Source organism: Coloeus monedula, assembly GCF_965178545.1.
Source record: "Coloeus monedula genome assembly, chromosome: 1".
Lineage (NCBI taxonomy): Eukaryota > Metazoa > Chordata > Aves > Passeriformes > Corvidae > Coloeus > Coloeus monedula.
In genome coordinates, this window is record NC_138781.1 from 42,706,547 (window position 1) to 42,719,907 (window position 13,361).

Below are 13,361 nucleotides of genomic sequence, written 5' to 3' on the forward strand. Positions count from 1 at the left end.
CCCAGCCATGTGCCTCTGCTCTCCACACTGGTCTGTCCACCCCCTGGCCTGAAAACCTGAAGGCTCCATCCATTTCCATCTGCTGCCAGTAACACTTGAAGGCAGTTGCTGCACACGCCTGTGTCCTGTTCTGATCTTACCAGTCCCACTAATACATGTCTCTCTTCAGCTACCTGTAGTGCCTCAATGCTTTACAAGTTTCACTTGTGCTTCCTACAAAACATAAATCCCCCAGTGAAGGCTTCAAGGCAACATGGCTGTGATGCCACACTCAAAGATTGCAGGATGGCTTGATAGTCAACTGGCCAAAAGCACCCAACAAAATGGTAGATAAGCCAAGGAGCTCCAAGAAATTACCCATTTAAAAGCAGTTGACTGTGAGCCTTAGGCTTCTGCAGACTCACATTTTAATGAATGCTAACAAAACAGGCATTCCTGAAAATGTCTGCCCATACATCAATTCCAGGCGTTTTAATTGTATTTTATCTTGTTTTCATCCCAGTGAAAAAGCTGAGTAACTGTGATCTGGAAGGGCTTGGAATCTGAGGAACCACAGTGAGGACCACAGACGGCATTTCAGAGAGAGACTGGCACATCGGCTCAGCACAAACAGTTGTAGCAACCTTAAAAAGATAACTTTTAAAAAGAACGGCTAGCATTGGTTTAATCCAAGTGAAACCAGATGATGACATTTCTCTTGTTTGGACCCATTTTTCCAAGATCAACACATATGAATTCACATTTTCCATTTCCATTTCACAGATACAAACAGGGACTTCCTTGTGATGGTTGTGAGTGTTTTATTATAGTCTTATCAACAAGTTCTCTGAAAATCAGTTTTTCAGAACTAAAATCTAATCTGGCAGTGTTCAGTAAGTAACAAGATGAACTCAGCCATGGAAAACAAAATATTGCTAAGTTACTTTAAATAAATTTTATCACAACAACATCAGGAAGAGTGTGTCCTGGAGATTTAGGCAGTTTATCTTGGATTTTTATTAATATTTTGGATTCTTTTTGTTATGGTCTAGCCTCTGGTACACAGCTGTGTTCATTTTGATGCTAGAATGGGATAGATCTTTGGGTGCCTGTATGCCTGTGATTCTTCTCTTATTTTATAGTGCTGTAATAAAAATAGCATCATCAGCATTCAGTGCTCACCACAGTACATTTAAGCAACTGGTCATTGCACTGAAACAGAACTTCTTGAGAAACTGAGATTATTTCCAGACAGTAATGGCTCACAAAAGGTCTAGCTCCCAAGACTTTTCAGCCATTCATCTTCTGTTCAGCACCTCCTATGACATTTATTACAGTAATTTGATCAGGTTATAGGACATTCAGAATTCCATCTTGACCTTCAGAGCAGCATCTAATACTGCCTGGAAGATAATCCAGAATCATTTTCCTTACACATACAATCAACATTTTCAGCTTGCAGCTACTTGTTGACAAACACTCACCAGTTTCAGTTAACTACAAGGAAACCTAAGAACATTGAGACATTTGAAAATAAGCATTACTGTATTTTTAATGTATTTTGGATGGCTTACCTCAATTTAACTAATAACTCTTGATTTCCAGGGCTTAATTGCACGTAATTTTTATAAAAGCAGTATCATCTCTTAACATTAATCAAATATTTAACATTTAAGAATTTTTTTTATTGTGCAAAACATAAGCAATAAGTCTTATTAGTACAATAAGCTGAAAAAGCAAGGGATATTTAAAACAATATTCACATCCAGTGTACAATTTTTATCCCTACTTCCAACTTTTAATGTGGAATCTACAATTCCCATCCGTAAGTGCTGTCTGAAAATACCAATAGTTTGTTTCACCTTTCATTATTTGGAGAAGACTCAGAATTTATTTTTTCATTAAGTTTTTATGCACAACTAAACCAGCTGTTTAAGTTGATAAATACAAAATAAGACACTGAAAAGGGTGAAAAATAACCAACCTGCTGAAGGCATCCACCTAAATGGTGGCATGACTGATAATTTATAGCTTATATTGAAAAATGGAATTGATAATTCTGATTTTCAATTTTCAACTCAAGATTTTAGCAAATAACCCAAAATTTTGTTTTACAGTTCTGGAATCTGCTAATTGAAAAAGTAATTTAATTCAATCTTAATTTTAATTAAAATCTTTATCTTGCTAGATATTAAGTGCTACCAGTCAAGGCAGCCACAAAAACTGTTTGATGTTTACATAGCACCATATAGATAAGTATCTCCTTCAGTAAGAGAGATTATGTTCTGCTGGGGAACATAATCAGGTTATTTCCTGAATATTTTAGGTATCTTTGCCTTCCACATCATAAATATGTGCAACCATTCCTTAATTTGAGAAAAAAATGGACATAATTCAAGCTTTAAAACAGTGCTATCATTAATTAAAATTCTCTTTGTATAAAAGTATCAAGAACTCTTCAGTAGTCAATTGAATATTCAAAAACAGATCAATAGTTTTATGTAAACTTGTTAAAAAACAAACCACCACATAATTTGGCTTTAAAGTGACAAAGTATTTTTTCTTAATATAATTTACTAGGCATGTAAAGAACTAATGTCAAACTGTAATTCAAAAAGGAGCAGAGACTGGACTATCTCTGATATTGAAATACTCAATTAAAATACATAAAGAATCTCCAAAACATGTAATTATAATTCATTACAGTGGTGTTGTTCATTCCAGTAATAATCCTTCCTATAAGAAGGCTGCATGTTAAATAAAATACATTAAGCTGTTGCAGTTCCCTATTAGAGAAATCAATATTCTGCCTCTGTCTCTCCTGCAGCCTGAATTCACTAAAATATGGACTAGGCTTTCTACCAAAAGAAAATGGGAAACAGGCTCATTATCCAGGTGGATACTTCCTAGCCCTAATCAAAATCTTATCAGCTTATCCACAACTGTTAGGTTTAGACTAGTAACAAATCTTGCAGTAAAGTGTTAAAAATAGATGGAATAACTAACCAGCCATCTTCTGTATTTTAAACCACAGAAATCTACACATCAAAATATTTATGGAAGCATGAATGCTGGTGACATCATCGACTCTTACACTGAGTCTTCCGTAAAAGTTGCACAGATGGAAAAGGATGCCTTGAGATAAATGGAAATAAAATTCAACAGAAGATAGATTTCCTAATACTGAGCCTCAATTTCTTACAAACTAACAAACATATTTCAGTGACAGACACTGCTCATTATTTTGGCCCCGTCCCTTTCCCAAAATCAGTTTCATAAGCTGTTACCACTCCAATTAAAAAACAAACCCTCTTAAAAATATTGTATATGGAGTTCTGAGTTCCAAAAATAAAATACATATGCAGTTTCATATTCTTGCTATGAAACATCAGCTAAAAAGTATGAACGTTCACAAAGAAACCAAATTGCATTTTGTACATTGTATCTCTATTGATACAGTTCTGTGTTGGAGAATTCAGCATTTTTAGAAAGTTCAACATGTGCAAAGTCCAATTAAATTTTGAAGAAAATTCCAGTTTCAAGAGTTACATGTAATTTTGTATCTGACAGGACAATTTCAAAAAAAAACCTGTACAAAGTTAGGTTCAAACCTCTTCATTCCCCCCAAAAATAGGCACTCAGTGGTTTAAGTGTGCAAATGGCTTCTTAGAAGAAACAGTGTGCAAACAGAGCCTGTTCCATTAGCTCTGCATTCTTTAGTGATTTCCTAGAGAGTATTGCCATTAAATGCTATCTACGGTATGACATTCTAAAGATCAGAAGACATTCAGTCCACAGAGTCACAGATGTCTTTCACTTTCTCGTTGAAGTCTTCTGGTTGATCAGCATACACGTAATGACCTGCACCGAGGATAGCCTGGAGGATAAAGGTGAAGAAACATGTCAATATCACAAAAAGGTAACAAACAAATACTGGGACAGGTGAAGAACCTGGCTTTTACACATTACCTAAGAGTTGGCATCATACAGCCTAAAAAACAACTCTAAACATAAGGAATACCAAAATATTCTTTTCCTTGTGAAGAAACTTTCCTACATAGGAGAAGAAAATAAAACTACTGCTTATTCAACTGCTCACCTTGTTGAAAAAAACCCCACCACTGGAAGTGTGCACAAGTCACAGCACAACAAACTTGGTAGATACATATGCCTTGCTTGCCTTCACTCTCCACTCAAATAGCCTATAATTGCTAAAATTATAATTATGCTAAAAATGCTACAAAGTAAACCAACACCACAGTGTACAGCAAAGGTTCTTGACTCTGTTTTCTTTCCATTTTAGTCAGTCCAAGACTACTATTTATTTAAAACTAATTTTCCCTCCCCTACTTAAAATACTCTCTCTAAAGTCTCTACCAAATCTCATAAAAGTATAGCTATATTATTGTGTTAAAAAACCCAGAAACTCAAAGCAAAAATTACTTAGAAATGAACACATGTAATAAAACCACAGAACCCCTGTGCATTTTACCAAGCATGGCAGTGCCAGTCCACATCTTGGTCTCATTAGAGCCCATGCCCTGCTATGGGTTTTTGAGCATGCCTGCAATTTTAGCACTCCAATTTACCTTTTAGAATCTGTATTTGGTTTGGCAAAATTTTAACCTGGAATACAATAAAATTTTCCACAGTCCCTTCTAAAAGTTCCTGACCAGAGCGGAAAAAATCTGCCAGAATGGTAAATGCGTATCCCAGCAATATTCTGTACACTTTTTAACAGTGACTTTCTGTTACAACTCCCTCTTTGGTCAAGCAGTGAAGTGACACTTTCAGTCTGGATATCAACATTTATGGAATGTATCTGTGCTCTTTACCACACTGTCTTGGGGTGACTTTATGATGTGTATCCCATATCGCTGCCCTATGCCCAGAAATTAATTTTTGTGCCTTACTATGCCTCTAAACTGAGCCTGAGAGGGGGGACGAAAAACTGAGCAAAACTTTTTCAAAGCAGTTTGCAGCTTGTTCAAGGTCACACAGAGATAGCAGGTTTTTTCCCCCCCAGCTGCAGCAGGGGAGCGAGGAAGCACCCGGCTTGCTGCTCCCAGGTCAGTTTCTGGCCAGTTGTTCAGCTTCTTTTTCTCCAGAGAGAGACTGGGAGTTTAAATTTTTTTTTCCCTTCTCTGGAATTTCGGATTTTCTCCCTTTTCCACTGGACTGCTTCAGTATCAGAGCACATCGGGAGGACTTTCCACCGAGCACAGAGGGCCTGGCCCTGGGCCAAGCCCCAGCTCCGAGGAGACCAAAGGGAGGACTCGAACACTTTCCCAGGTTTTTTCTCCACAGCGAGAGCTTTTATTATTTAGCATTATTTTCCTTTCCCGTGTGTTTGTTAAATAAATAGTTTTTATCTCTTTCACTTTCCTTTGAGGAAAATTTATTTTCCCTGAAGCTGGTGGGGGAGGGGTGGTGACCTGCCTTCTCTCAGAGGATATATTTCTAAATTTGGCCAAACCGGATCACACACTTAAAAGAGTTGGATAACAATGTCTTTTCTCTAAGTTTCAGCTCTGAATTCAGCTGTATCAAGTCATAAAATTTTATTTGGATGACTTGTTATAGTATAGTATCAACATTACATATTGTACACTCTGTCCAGATAGTTCCAGACATCAGTAACATCACAGCTGGTGTGTTCAAACATTTTATCACCTCACAGCATTTTAACATGTATGCATATTCAATTATCACAGTTGACTGATGTGAAAATGTGTGAAGAATACTTTTAAATTAGTTTGTTTTTATAGAAATCAGCAACAAAAAAATGCAGTGTGCAAATTTGCATCAAGTTGTAAGTACACTCATTTTAAACGATAATACCATACCTTTAAACAAAAATGTCTTAGGTAGTAAGACAACATTAAGTATTTTTTTAATGACTTAAAGAAAGATGCTTACAAGAACCTAAGCACCAGGTACAAACTACTCTCTTATCAGAGAAACCAATGCATTATATAGACAGATGAAGAGAGTTTATGAGAGCCTCCCCACAATCTTATATATATAGAGATAGTAGGACTGCTGTGGTTTAAAACACAAACAAGAACAGTGACCACAACACCTACTTCTATTGGCACACCGTAGAACAAAATAAAGAATCACCTTGCTCACTGACCTAGTTTGGCCTCTAGTGCTACAGTAAGTTTTGTTCTTAGCCTGGGGACTCAACACTTTTGTCTAGGTTTTCTGTGATGTAACATTTGTCTTCTCTCTCTTACAGAAAACAGAACTTATTACCCCAGGCTCTAAATCAAAAGTAGCACCATTTCCACAGCAGGTATTCTATTCCACATAGAATCATAGAATGGTTTGGGTTGGAAGGGACCTTAAAGCTCATCTAGTTCCAACCCCCCTGCAATGGGCAGGGACACCTCCCCCTAGACCAGGTTGCTCAGGGCCCCATCCAACCTGGCTACATAGATATGATTGAAACAAATCCACACAAAAACCAAATGACTGCCTTGAAAGTCAAACTTACTATTGTCTTCACATAGGAGTTTGGTCTCAGAGACTGGATAGTGCTGCCAGAATTGCCATCTATACATGAACGTGCTCCATAGACCACCGTGATAGGAATGTCTCGATCCATTTGTGAAATCCGTTGCAGCATTGGCCTCTTTGCCCATCCGTAAGGAATTGTCATGTTCTTGAAAGCTGTTTCACCACTTCAGGACATTCAAAAGGGTAAAAACAATTTCAATTGCCATTGGATCTGCTTTTTATCTAAACTGGAGTATCTATGCCTTTTGGTAGCACAAAGTACACGAGGTTGGGATTTTTTACAATTAAGAGAAGTAAGTTTTCAAGGTTTACATGTAATTTTCAACAGAAAGAGCCCATGTTTTTGCATGACTGAGTGGTAGCACTTAAAAGAATGAAATGCCTTATTTTAAAAGTTTTTAAAGACATTCTTTACACATTAAAATTCTCCAACAATTATTTAATTAAATACAGTGCCCAAACTCTCACAGAATTAACACAAATTGAGAAGAAATACAGAATTAGGATACTCTTTATGTTTATCAGTATCCAGAATTCAGAAAAATTGCAATGGTACTTTTTCTTCAATATAATAAATGCCACAATTAAAAAGAAAAAATAGCATGCACACTGCTGCCATGGCCATTGGAGGGAGTAGCAGGCACTCAGTAAATGAACAACAGACTTCAAAACATACACTGGGAAACTCATACTCACCTGGGTGACTGTACATTGCAGTGATAGATATATTCAGCCACAGTGTTGTCATCAAACATTGATGAATATTTTCGCTTGAAATCTGGTCTTAAACGCTGAACAAGGCTTAATCCTGTTAAAACCAGAAAACACTGTTAGAGGGGGAATGAGTATAAATTACTCTATCAAATTGCCTAATGCTTTTCATTAGAGCCCTCAAAACACATCCCCTTGAAACTCGTGGCTTCTAAACCTGTATTTGGCTTTACCACTTACATGTCTTGGAATTAGCTGCATGATGGAATTACACCTAACATGAATGAAATACAAACACTCTAAAGAATTTTATGCTGCTCCCCCTGCTGAATACATATGGGGAATGTTTGAGTATGGTCACTACAGCAATAGAAGAAACCTACAATGGGGACCTGCAAAAGGGCTAAGCAGTGTCTTTTTGTCACCAGTTTAGTCTCACATGATACTGACACTTTCTCCTTTCTCTGGCAGTATCTAGTAGGCTAAATGCATCACACCTTTCAGGACCAGAAGGCACTGCTGAAAAAGCTGGGGTGCTTTTCTTGCTTAAGTCTGTCATCTCCTCTTACAGAACAGTCTGCTTCTGAAGCCAGTTCATCCAACTAGTGTGTGGTTGAAAGAACAGAAGTCTATGACAAAAAACAGGGGTAGAAGTCCTAACATAAGGCACAAGTACTGGAATAAATGAAGAGACTGAATGTTAAAACCATTGTCCTCATGCTCTCCTAACAAGCCAGTAGAGGTGTGTGTCTTTTCAGGGGCCAGTTCAGCCCTTCTGAACTTAAGCACCTTTTCTGAATAACTTCTCTAAGGAAGAAGTCTCTTCTACATTGACCAGATGGATCTCTGGGACAAGAGCCTCACCAGAAGGCTAATCTTAGTCTAAGAACATTAGTCATCCCAAATATCTGATCCAACCCTTTCAGTTTGAAGCCCTTAGCCCCTGTCCTATCACTACACACCCTTGTAATAAATTTCTCTCCACCTCTCTTGTAGGCCCCCTTTAGGTACTGTAAGGCTCCTACAAGGTGTCCTCAAAGCCTTCTCTTCTGAATCTTAACTCTTTCAGCCTGTCTTCATATGAGAGGTGCCTCCAGCACGACCATCTTCATGTCCCTCCTCACGACTATCTCCCACAGGTATGCCTCCAACACTCTTATATTGGGGCCCCAGAGCTGGATGCAGTATTCCAGATGGCATCTCAGGAGAACAGAGCAGAGCGAGAGAATCACCTCCCTCAATCTGCTGGCCACACTGCTTTTAATGCAGCCCAGGATATATTTGGCTTTTTGGGCTGCAAGTACACATTGGTGGGTCATTTTGGGCTTCTCATCAACCAACACCCCAGGTCTTTCTCCTCAGGGCTGCCCTTAATCTGTTCTCTGTTCAGAGGTGGTTTGGATTACCCTGACCCAGGTGCAGGACCTTGCACATGGCCTCATTAAACTTCATGAGGTTGCCATGGGCCCATCTCTCAAGCCTGTCCATGTTCCTCTGGATGGCATCCCTTCTCTACAGCTTGTTGACCACACGGCTTGGTGCCATCAGCAGACTTGCTGAGGGTGCACTCGATCCCACTGTCCATGTTGCTGACAAAGATGCGTAACAGCCCATCCCAACACTGATCTGCGAGGAACTCATCACTGGTCTCCACGTGGACATTGAACTGACTGAGTGTGACTGAATGTTTCCCCTTTTCCAGATGGTAGGAACTTCATATTGTTGTTAATCTGTGCAATTTTGATGATGTCACTTCATACCCCACACTGGGCAAAGGGCTGGTATTATTTATGTAGACCTTGTCACAGTGATCTATGCTTTCATAACCTTGAGACGATTGCAACACGCCCTTATGCATGCTTTAAACAGATTTAGAAAACTAATACAGTGCAAGAGAAAATAATTCCCTTATGAAACAGCGATTTAACTCCCAAAGCAATGAAGATTTTGTAGAAGTCTGGCAATTGGCTCTGCCCTATTTTCCCTACACAGCATACAATTGCTGGACTTCTTTCTCTGTGTGTTTGGGTTTTCTGAACACAAGTGAACACAGCTGGCTTGGAATAAGAGTACTTGGAAGAAAGAGACTAATTCAGTGTCTCGCCCTGCTATGAGCACAGAGGCCACAGCATGAAGTGTTACCAAATTTTAGAATTCACTTTCCATTTTGATAAGAAGTGTCTTGTCTGTGGGTCCAAGTCCAAAGCAGTTTTTCCCTGGGAATTTACAGGGGAGAATGAAACAAGGATTCAAGGCAACTTGGAACAAATTTTGGAATGAAATCACACTGTAAATCATTGTTGTAATGTTTATTGAAGAAATTCTGAATTGTCTGGCTGATGTTTTCCACAGTGTCTATGAAAATGCTATAAGAAATTCTAACATTGAAGACACCAAGTTCCACAAAAAGGGTGTGGTCACAGTGACATTTCTGTTGTCCTGAGGAATTTTCAGGCATCCAGCTCTGGCACCAAAGCACCAAACCCCCACCAAACTGTCAGACTCCTGGGTGACTGTTCCAGTTAAGTGAAGGAAAACATGCAAATCAACTACCTGGAAACCACGCAAAGAAAAAAATATCCCTGGATTCTGTCTCTCCCCCAGTTTTAAGTATTCGCCTGCAGGTCTGATTAAATATCCTTGTGATTCTATTGTGATATCCCAATGAACCTGGCTCACATTTAAGTGCCTAACTCATGCCTTTGAACAAGAGCAATTGGCTTTAGAGTATGGTTCAAACAACTATGTCTTCCCATCAGCTTAAGCACATTTGCAGGTGGAATGAAACCTGGGGTTCAGTTCAGTGCCTTTTCAGCAGGTTAGGTCTGACACCTACTCACAGCACTGTGTTTAGACCTACCCTTCTCCAAGAACTATGTTTCACCTGTCAGGAACTTAAGTTGGTGACAGAAAACATTTTTACCAGTGCAGTGAGAAACAGATGAAAAATTTTTTAAAGGCACTGCCCTCCAAGGCAACCTATAAGGGAGGCTAGGTTTGGGGACACCTTGCCAAGACAGAGTCTGCTTCTGCATTATGGTTTGACTGCACTTATTGCTAAGGGAGACTATTTCAGCTTTGAATTTTCCCGTGTGGATTAATCTATGCATGCACACATTAAATCAGTGCATATCACTCAATATGCTCCAGGTCATTTTGTTAACTGAATTAGCATTTTACTTTAAAAAAAATCTGTTTGTACAAAACATGTTGCTTGTCTGAAAAACTAAATTTGTCACACTACAGAAAAGAAACAAACAAATCAGCATATTAAAATATATATTCTATAGAAACAGATTTAGGAAACAGATGTGGTTTAAATGTAAACAATGCCTAGAAATCTCACAAGTTTATCTTCAGACTGAATACCAGAAATGATGAAGAGGTGAGTTAATTTTAATTTGTGAGGGGCCTGAAGGATATCTTTTATCCAAGCCTCTCCACAAGATAATTCTGCAGCACAGAGAGTAACAGACAGATAACCTCTTTCTCTTCTAGAAAGAATACATATAATCACTTCAAGATTTTATTACACTCTTCTCCCCACACCCCAGATGAACTAAAACCATGGTATTTTTGGTCAGCCCTATCTAGCCCTAGTACTAGGGTACAGAGAGTTTATCTACCATCCTATCAGTGCTGTTGAAGAAATGGAAATATGAACTGCCAGCATAATGAGGCCCACAAGATTTGCTAGAGTAGTAAGAAAATGGCTAACAGAAAGAACCCAGTTTCAACTTCTCTAAACTCAGGCCAAAGATTTTCGCATTTATGAGAGACTGCCTTCTAACTTTAAGGGAATTTGTAAATCCTGTTTGCTCATCAAACTGGAGTTAGAAAGGAAGCAAAATGGATTGTGACCAGAGGCAACCAGAAAAAAACCTTTCACATTCATGCCTCTTTGTTAGGGGTCCCCAACAGACATCTGCATAATCCAACTCACTATAACTGAAGCCTGTACAGATCATAACTGTAGCTTGCATCGTACCAGTATTTCTAATAGCAAGAGTTTGTCTTCTTTCCTAAAGAGTTCAACTTTCCTTAACAACTCCCACTTTCTCCTCCAACTCTTTCCTCCATGGGTGATATAGACTTGCAAAAAAGCTTATCATAAGTTGCTGTCTGCTCCATGTTTATGTTTAACCAAAACAGAAATGGTATTAAAGAGTAGCTAAAACTCACCAAAGGGTCCTGCTATTCTTAGCCCAGCTAATGGATTAAATGGACTCAATATAGCTCCTAGTGCTTTGATCCAGATTGGAATTGGTCTTTCGTGTTCAGCATTATCAGGCCTCTCTGGAAAACCCCATGGCTCCACTAAGATAAGATGCTTGACCCTGTTGGCAAAAAAGGTTCAATGGTTTAAGGTACAGTAGCTTTTCTTTAACTGAGCATGACGAAAATGTGCTGTTTTACAGATACATACAGATAGCCTACTTTAGTCACTTCTATCACAGAGGCTTATTACCTAGTTTCTGATTCATCAATGGTTTTGATTTCAGTTACTAATTAGAGAGTGAATTGCCTCTAATCATATGTATGAACACCAGAAACATGGAAGCATGTGTCACAAAGAGAAGCTCAGTATTTTAAAGATACTCACCGTCACAAACATTTGAGAGAAAGGATAGTCTTGTTTCTGTTTCTAAAAATAGGCTAATCTAAATGCTCAGTCAATATTATTTGCAGGAGCAGTTTAATTTGACAGAAAAGAGGATAATTGCATCTGTTTCATTTAAGTGAAGTTGCTAGAAGTCTAAGATCTCCGTTCAAAGAAGAGACAATTTAACTGAAAAATCATCTTATCAAAGTAAAATTTAAACTGAGAAGGGCAGAGCAAAACTAGCAGTTTTCTTCTAAATTTATTGATTTTAGGTCATGAAAGAAAACATCAGAGAAGCAATTTGTACAATTATTACTCAAAGGAATATCAGTACAGAGAGCATAGCAGGAGTCTCCAGCACATGCAACTATCGATCACTTCATGCTGTGGGTCCCCCTCAATCAAAATTTTAATTCATCCTGGTAGGCTAGAATCATCCATTTCTGTTTAATCCCATAACACCTATTCTAACTGTCCTAGATACTGGTGATTTCTGGAAAAAAGTGACTCTTAACTACAGTTTTCCATATTTAAGATGATTTTCCATGGCAGCTTCCTCATTACCGCTGTATACAACTACCTGTCAGGAGGCTGTAGTAAGGTAGGGGTTGGTCTTTTTTCCCCCAAGAAGCAAGCAGTAGAACATTAGGAAACAGCCTCAAGTTGTGTTAGGGAAGGTTTAGATTGGATATTAGGAAAAATTTCTTCACTGAAAGAGCTGTCAAGCATTGGAACAGGCTGTCTTGTTCCATCTGGTCTAGTGGAAGGTGTCCCTGCCCATGGCAGGGGGGTTGGAACTAGATGATCCTGAAGGTCCCTTCCAGCCTGTAGCATTTTATGATACTGTGCCCAAGGAAGTGGTTGAGTACCCATCCTTGGAGGTATTTAGATGTGTGAATGCAGTGCTTAAAGGACACAGGTTAGTGGTGGACTTGGCAGTACTAGGTTAACAGCTGGACTAGATCCTAAAAGTCTTATCTAACCTAAATCTTTATATTTTTGTCTTTAACTTTTTACCTTTTTATCTTCACTTTTTCCTTCATTACATCCTTCCCTGTTAAAGCCATGGGATTAGATATTAACACAGAAGAGTCCATAGTGGCTAAAATGATGCCAGAAGTGATGCCAAAAGCTATTTCTGGATTATAATCAGTTGGGAAACCAAAAACTTGTGCTTGGAATGAAGGGTTGGAAAGGATTAACCTCACAAAGATGTTTCTTGGTTGTTGGCTGAGCTATAAGCATACTTGCACCCTGCAGCAAACAACAACAGTAAGAGAGGACTGTACAAAACAAGCAGGAGAGATCAGAGGCAAAGCAGTGCAAGCAATGAGGAGCCATTGAGGACAGCTACACATTCTGTGCACAAACTATGGCATTAAGTATAATACAGCAAATGAATAAATAAAAGTAGAGTAAGCTTTGTTTCATGCTTCCTTTCTTAATACTTTCCTTCCTATTTGGCATTTCTCCTTTTGGTAATCAAGCCTAAAACATAACCCAGAATAATGGGAGGTTGACCATGAGAATAATTCCAAAAGTAAAT

General features: G+C 38.6%; 1 protein-coding gene across 2 annotated transcripts in view; it reads right to left on the reverse strand.

The window, feature by feature from the left end:
• Nucleotides 1–780: 780 nt before the first annotated feature.
• Nucleotides 781–13,361, reverse strand: part of ABHD5 (abhydrolase domain containing 5, lysophosphatidic acid acyltransferase) — a 28,887-nt gene continuing 16,306 nt past the window's right edge. For both annotated transcript variants that reach the window (XM_082295605.1, XM_082295606.1), the window contains exons 4-7: nucleotides 11,395–11,549; nucleotides 7,198–7,309; nucleotides 6,479–6,665; nucleotides 781–3,856 (exon numbers count right to left, since the gene is read on the reverse strand). In XM_082295605.1, coding sequence (XP_082151731.1) covers nucleotides 3,767–3,856; nucleotides 6,479–6,665; nucleotides 7,198–7,309; nucleotides 11,395–11,549 — 544 coding nt within the window. In that variant the 3' untranslated portion in view covers nucleotides 781–3,766. The remainder of the gene's footprint in view (nucleotides 3,857–6,478; nucleotides 6,666–7,197; nucleotides 7,310–11,394; nucleotides 11,550–13,361) is intronic.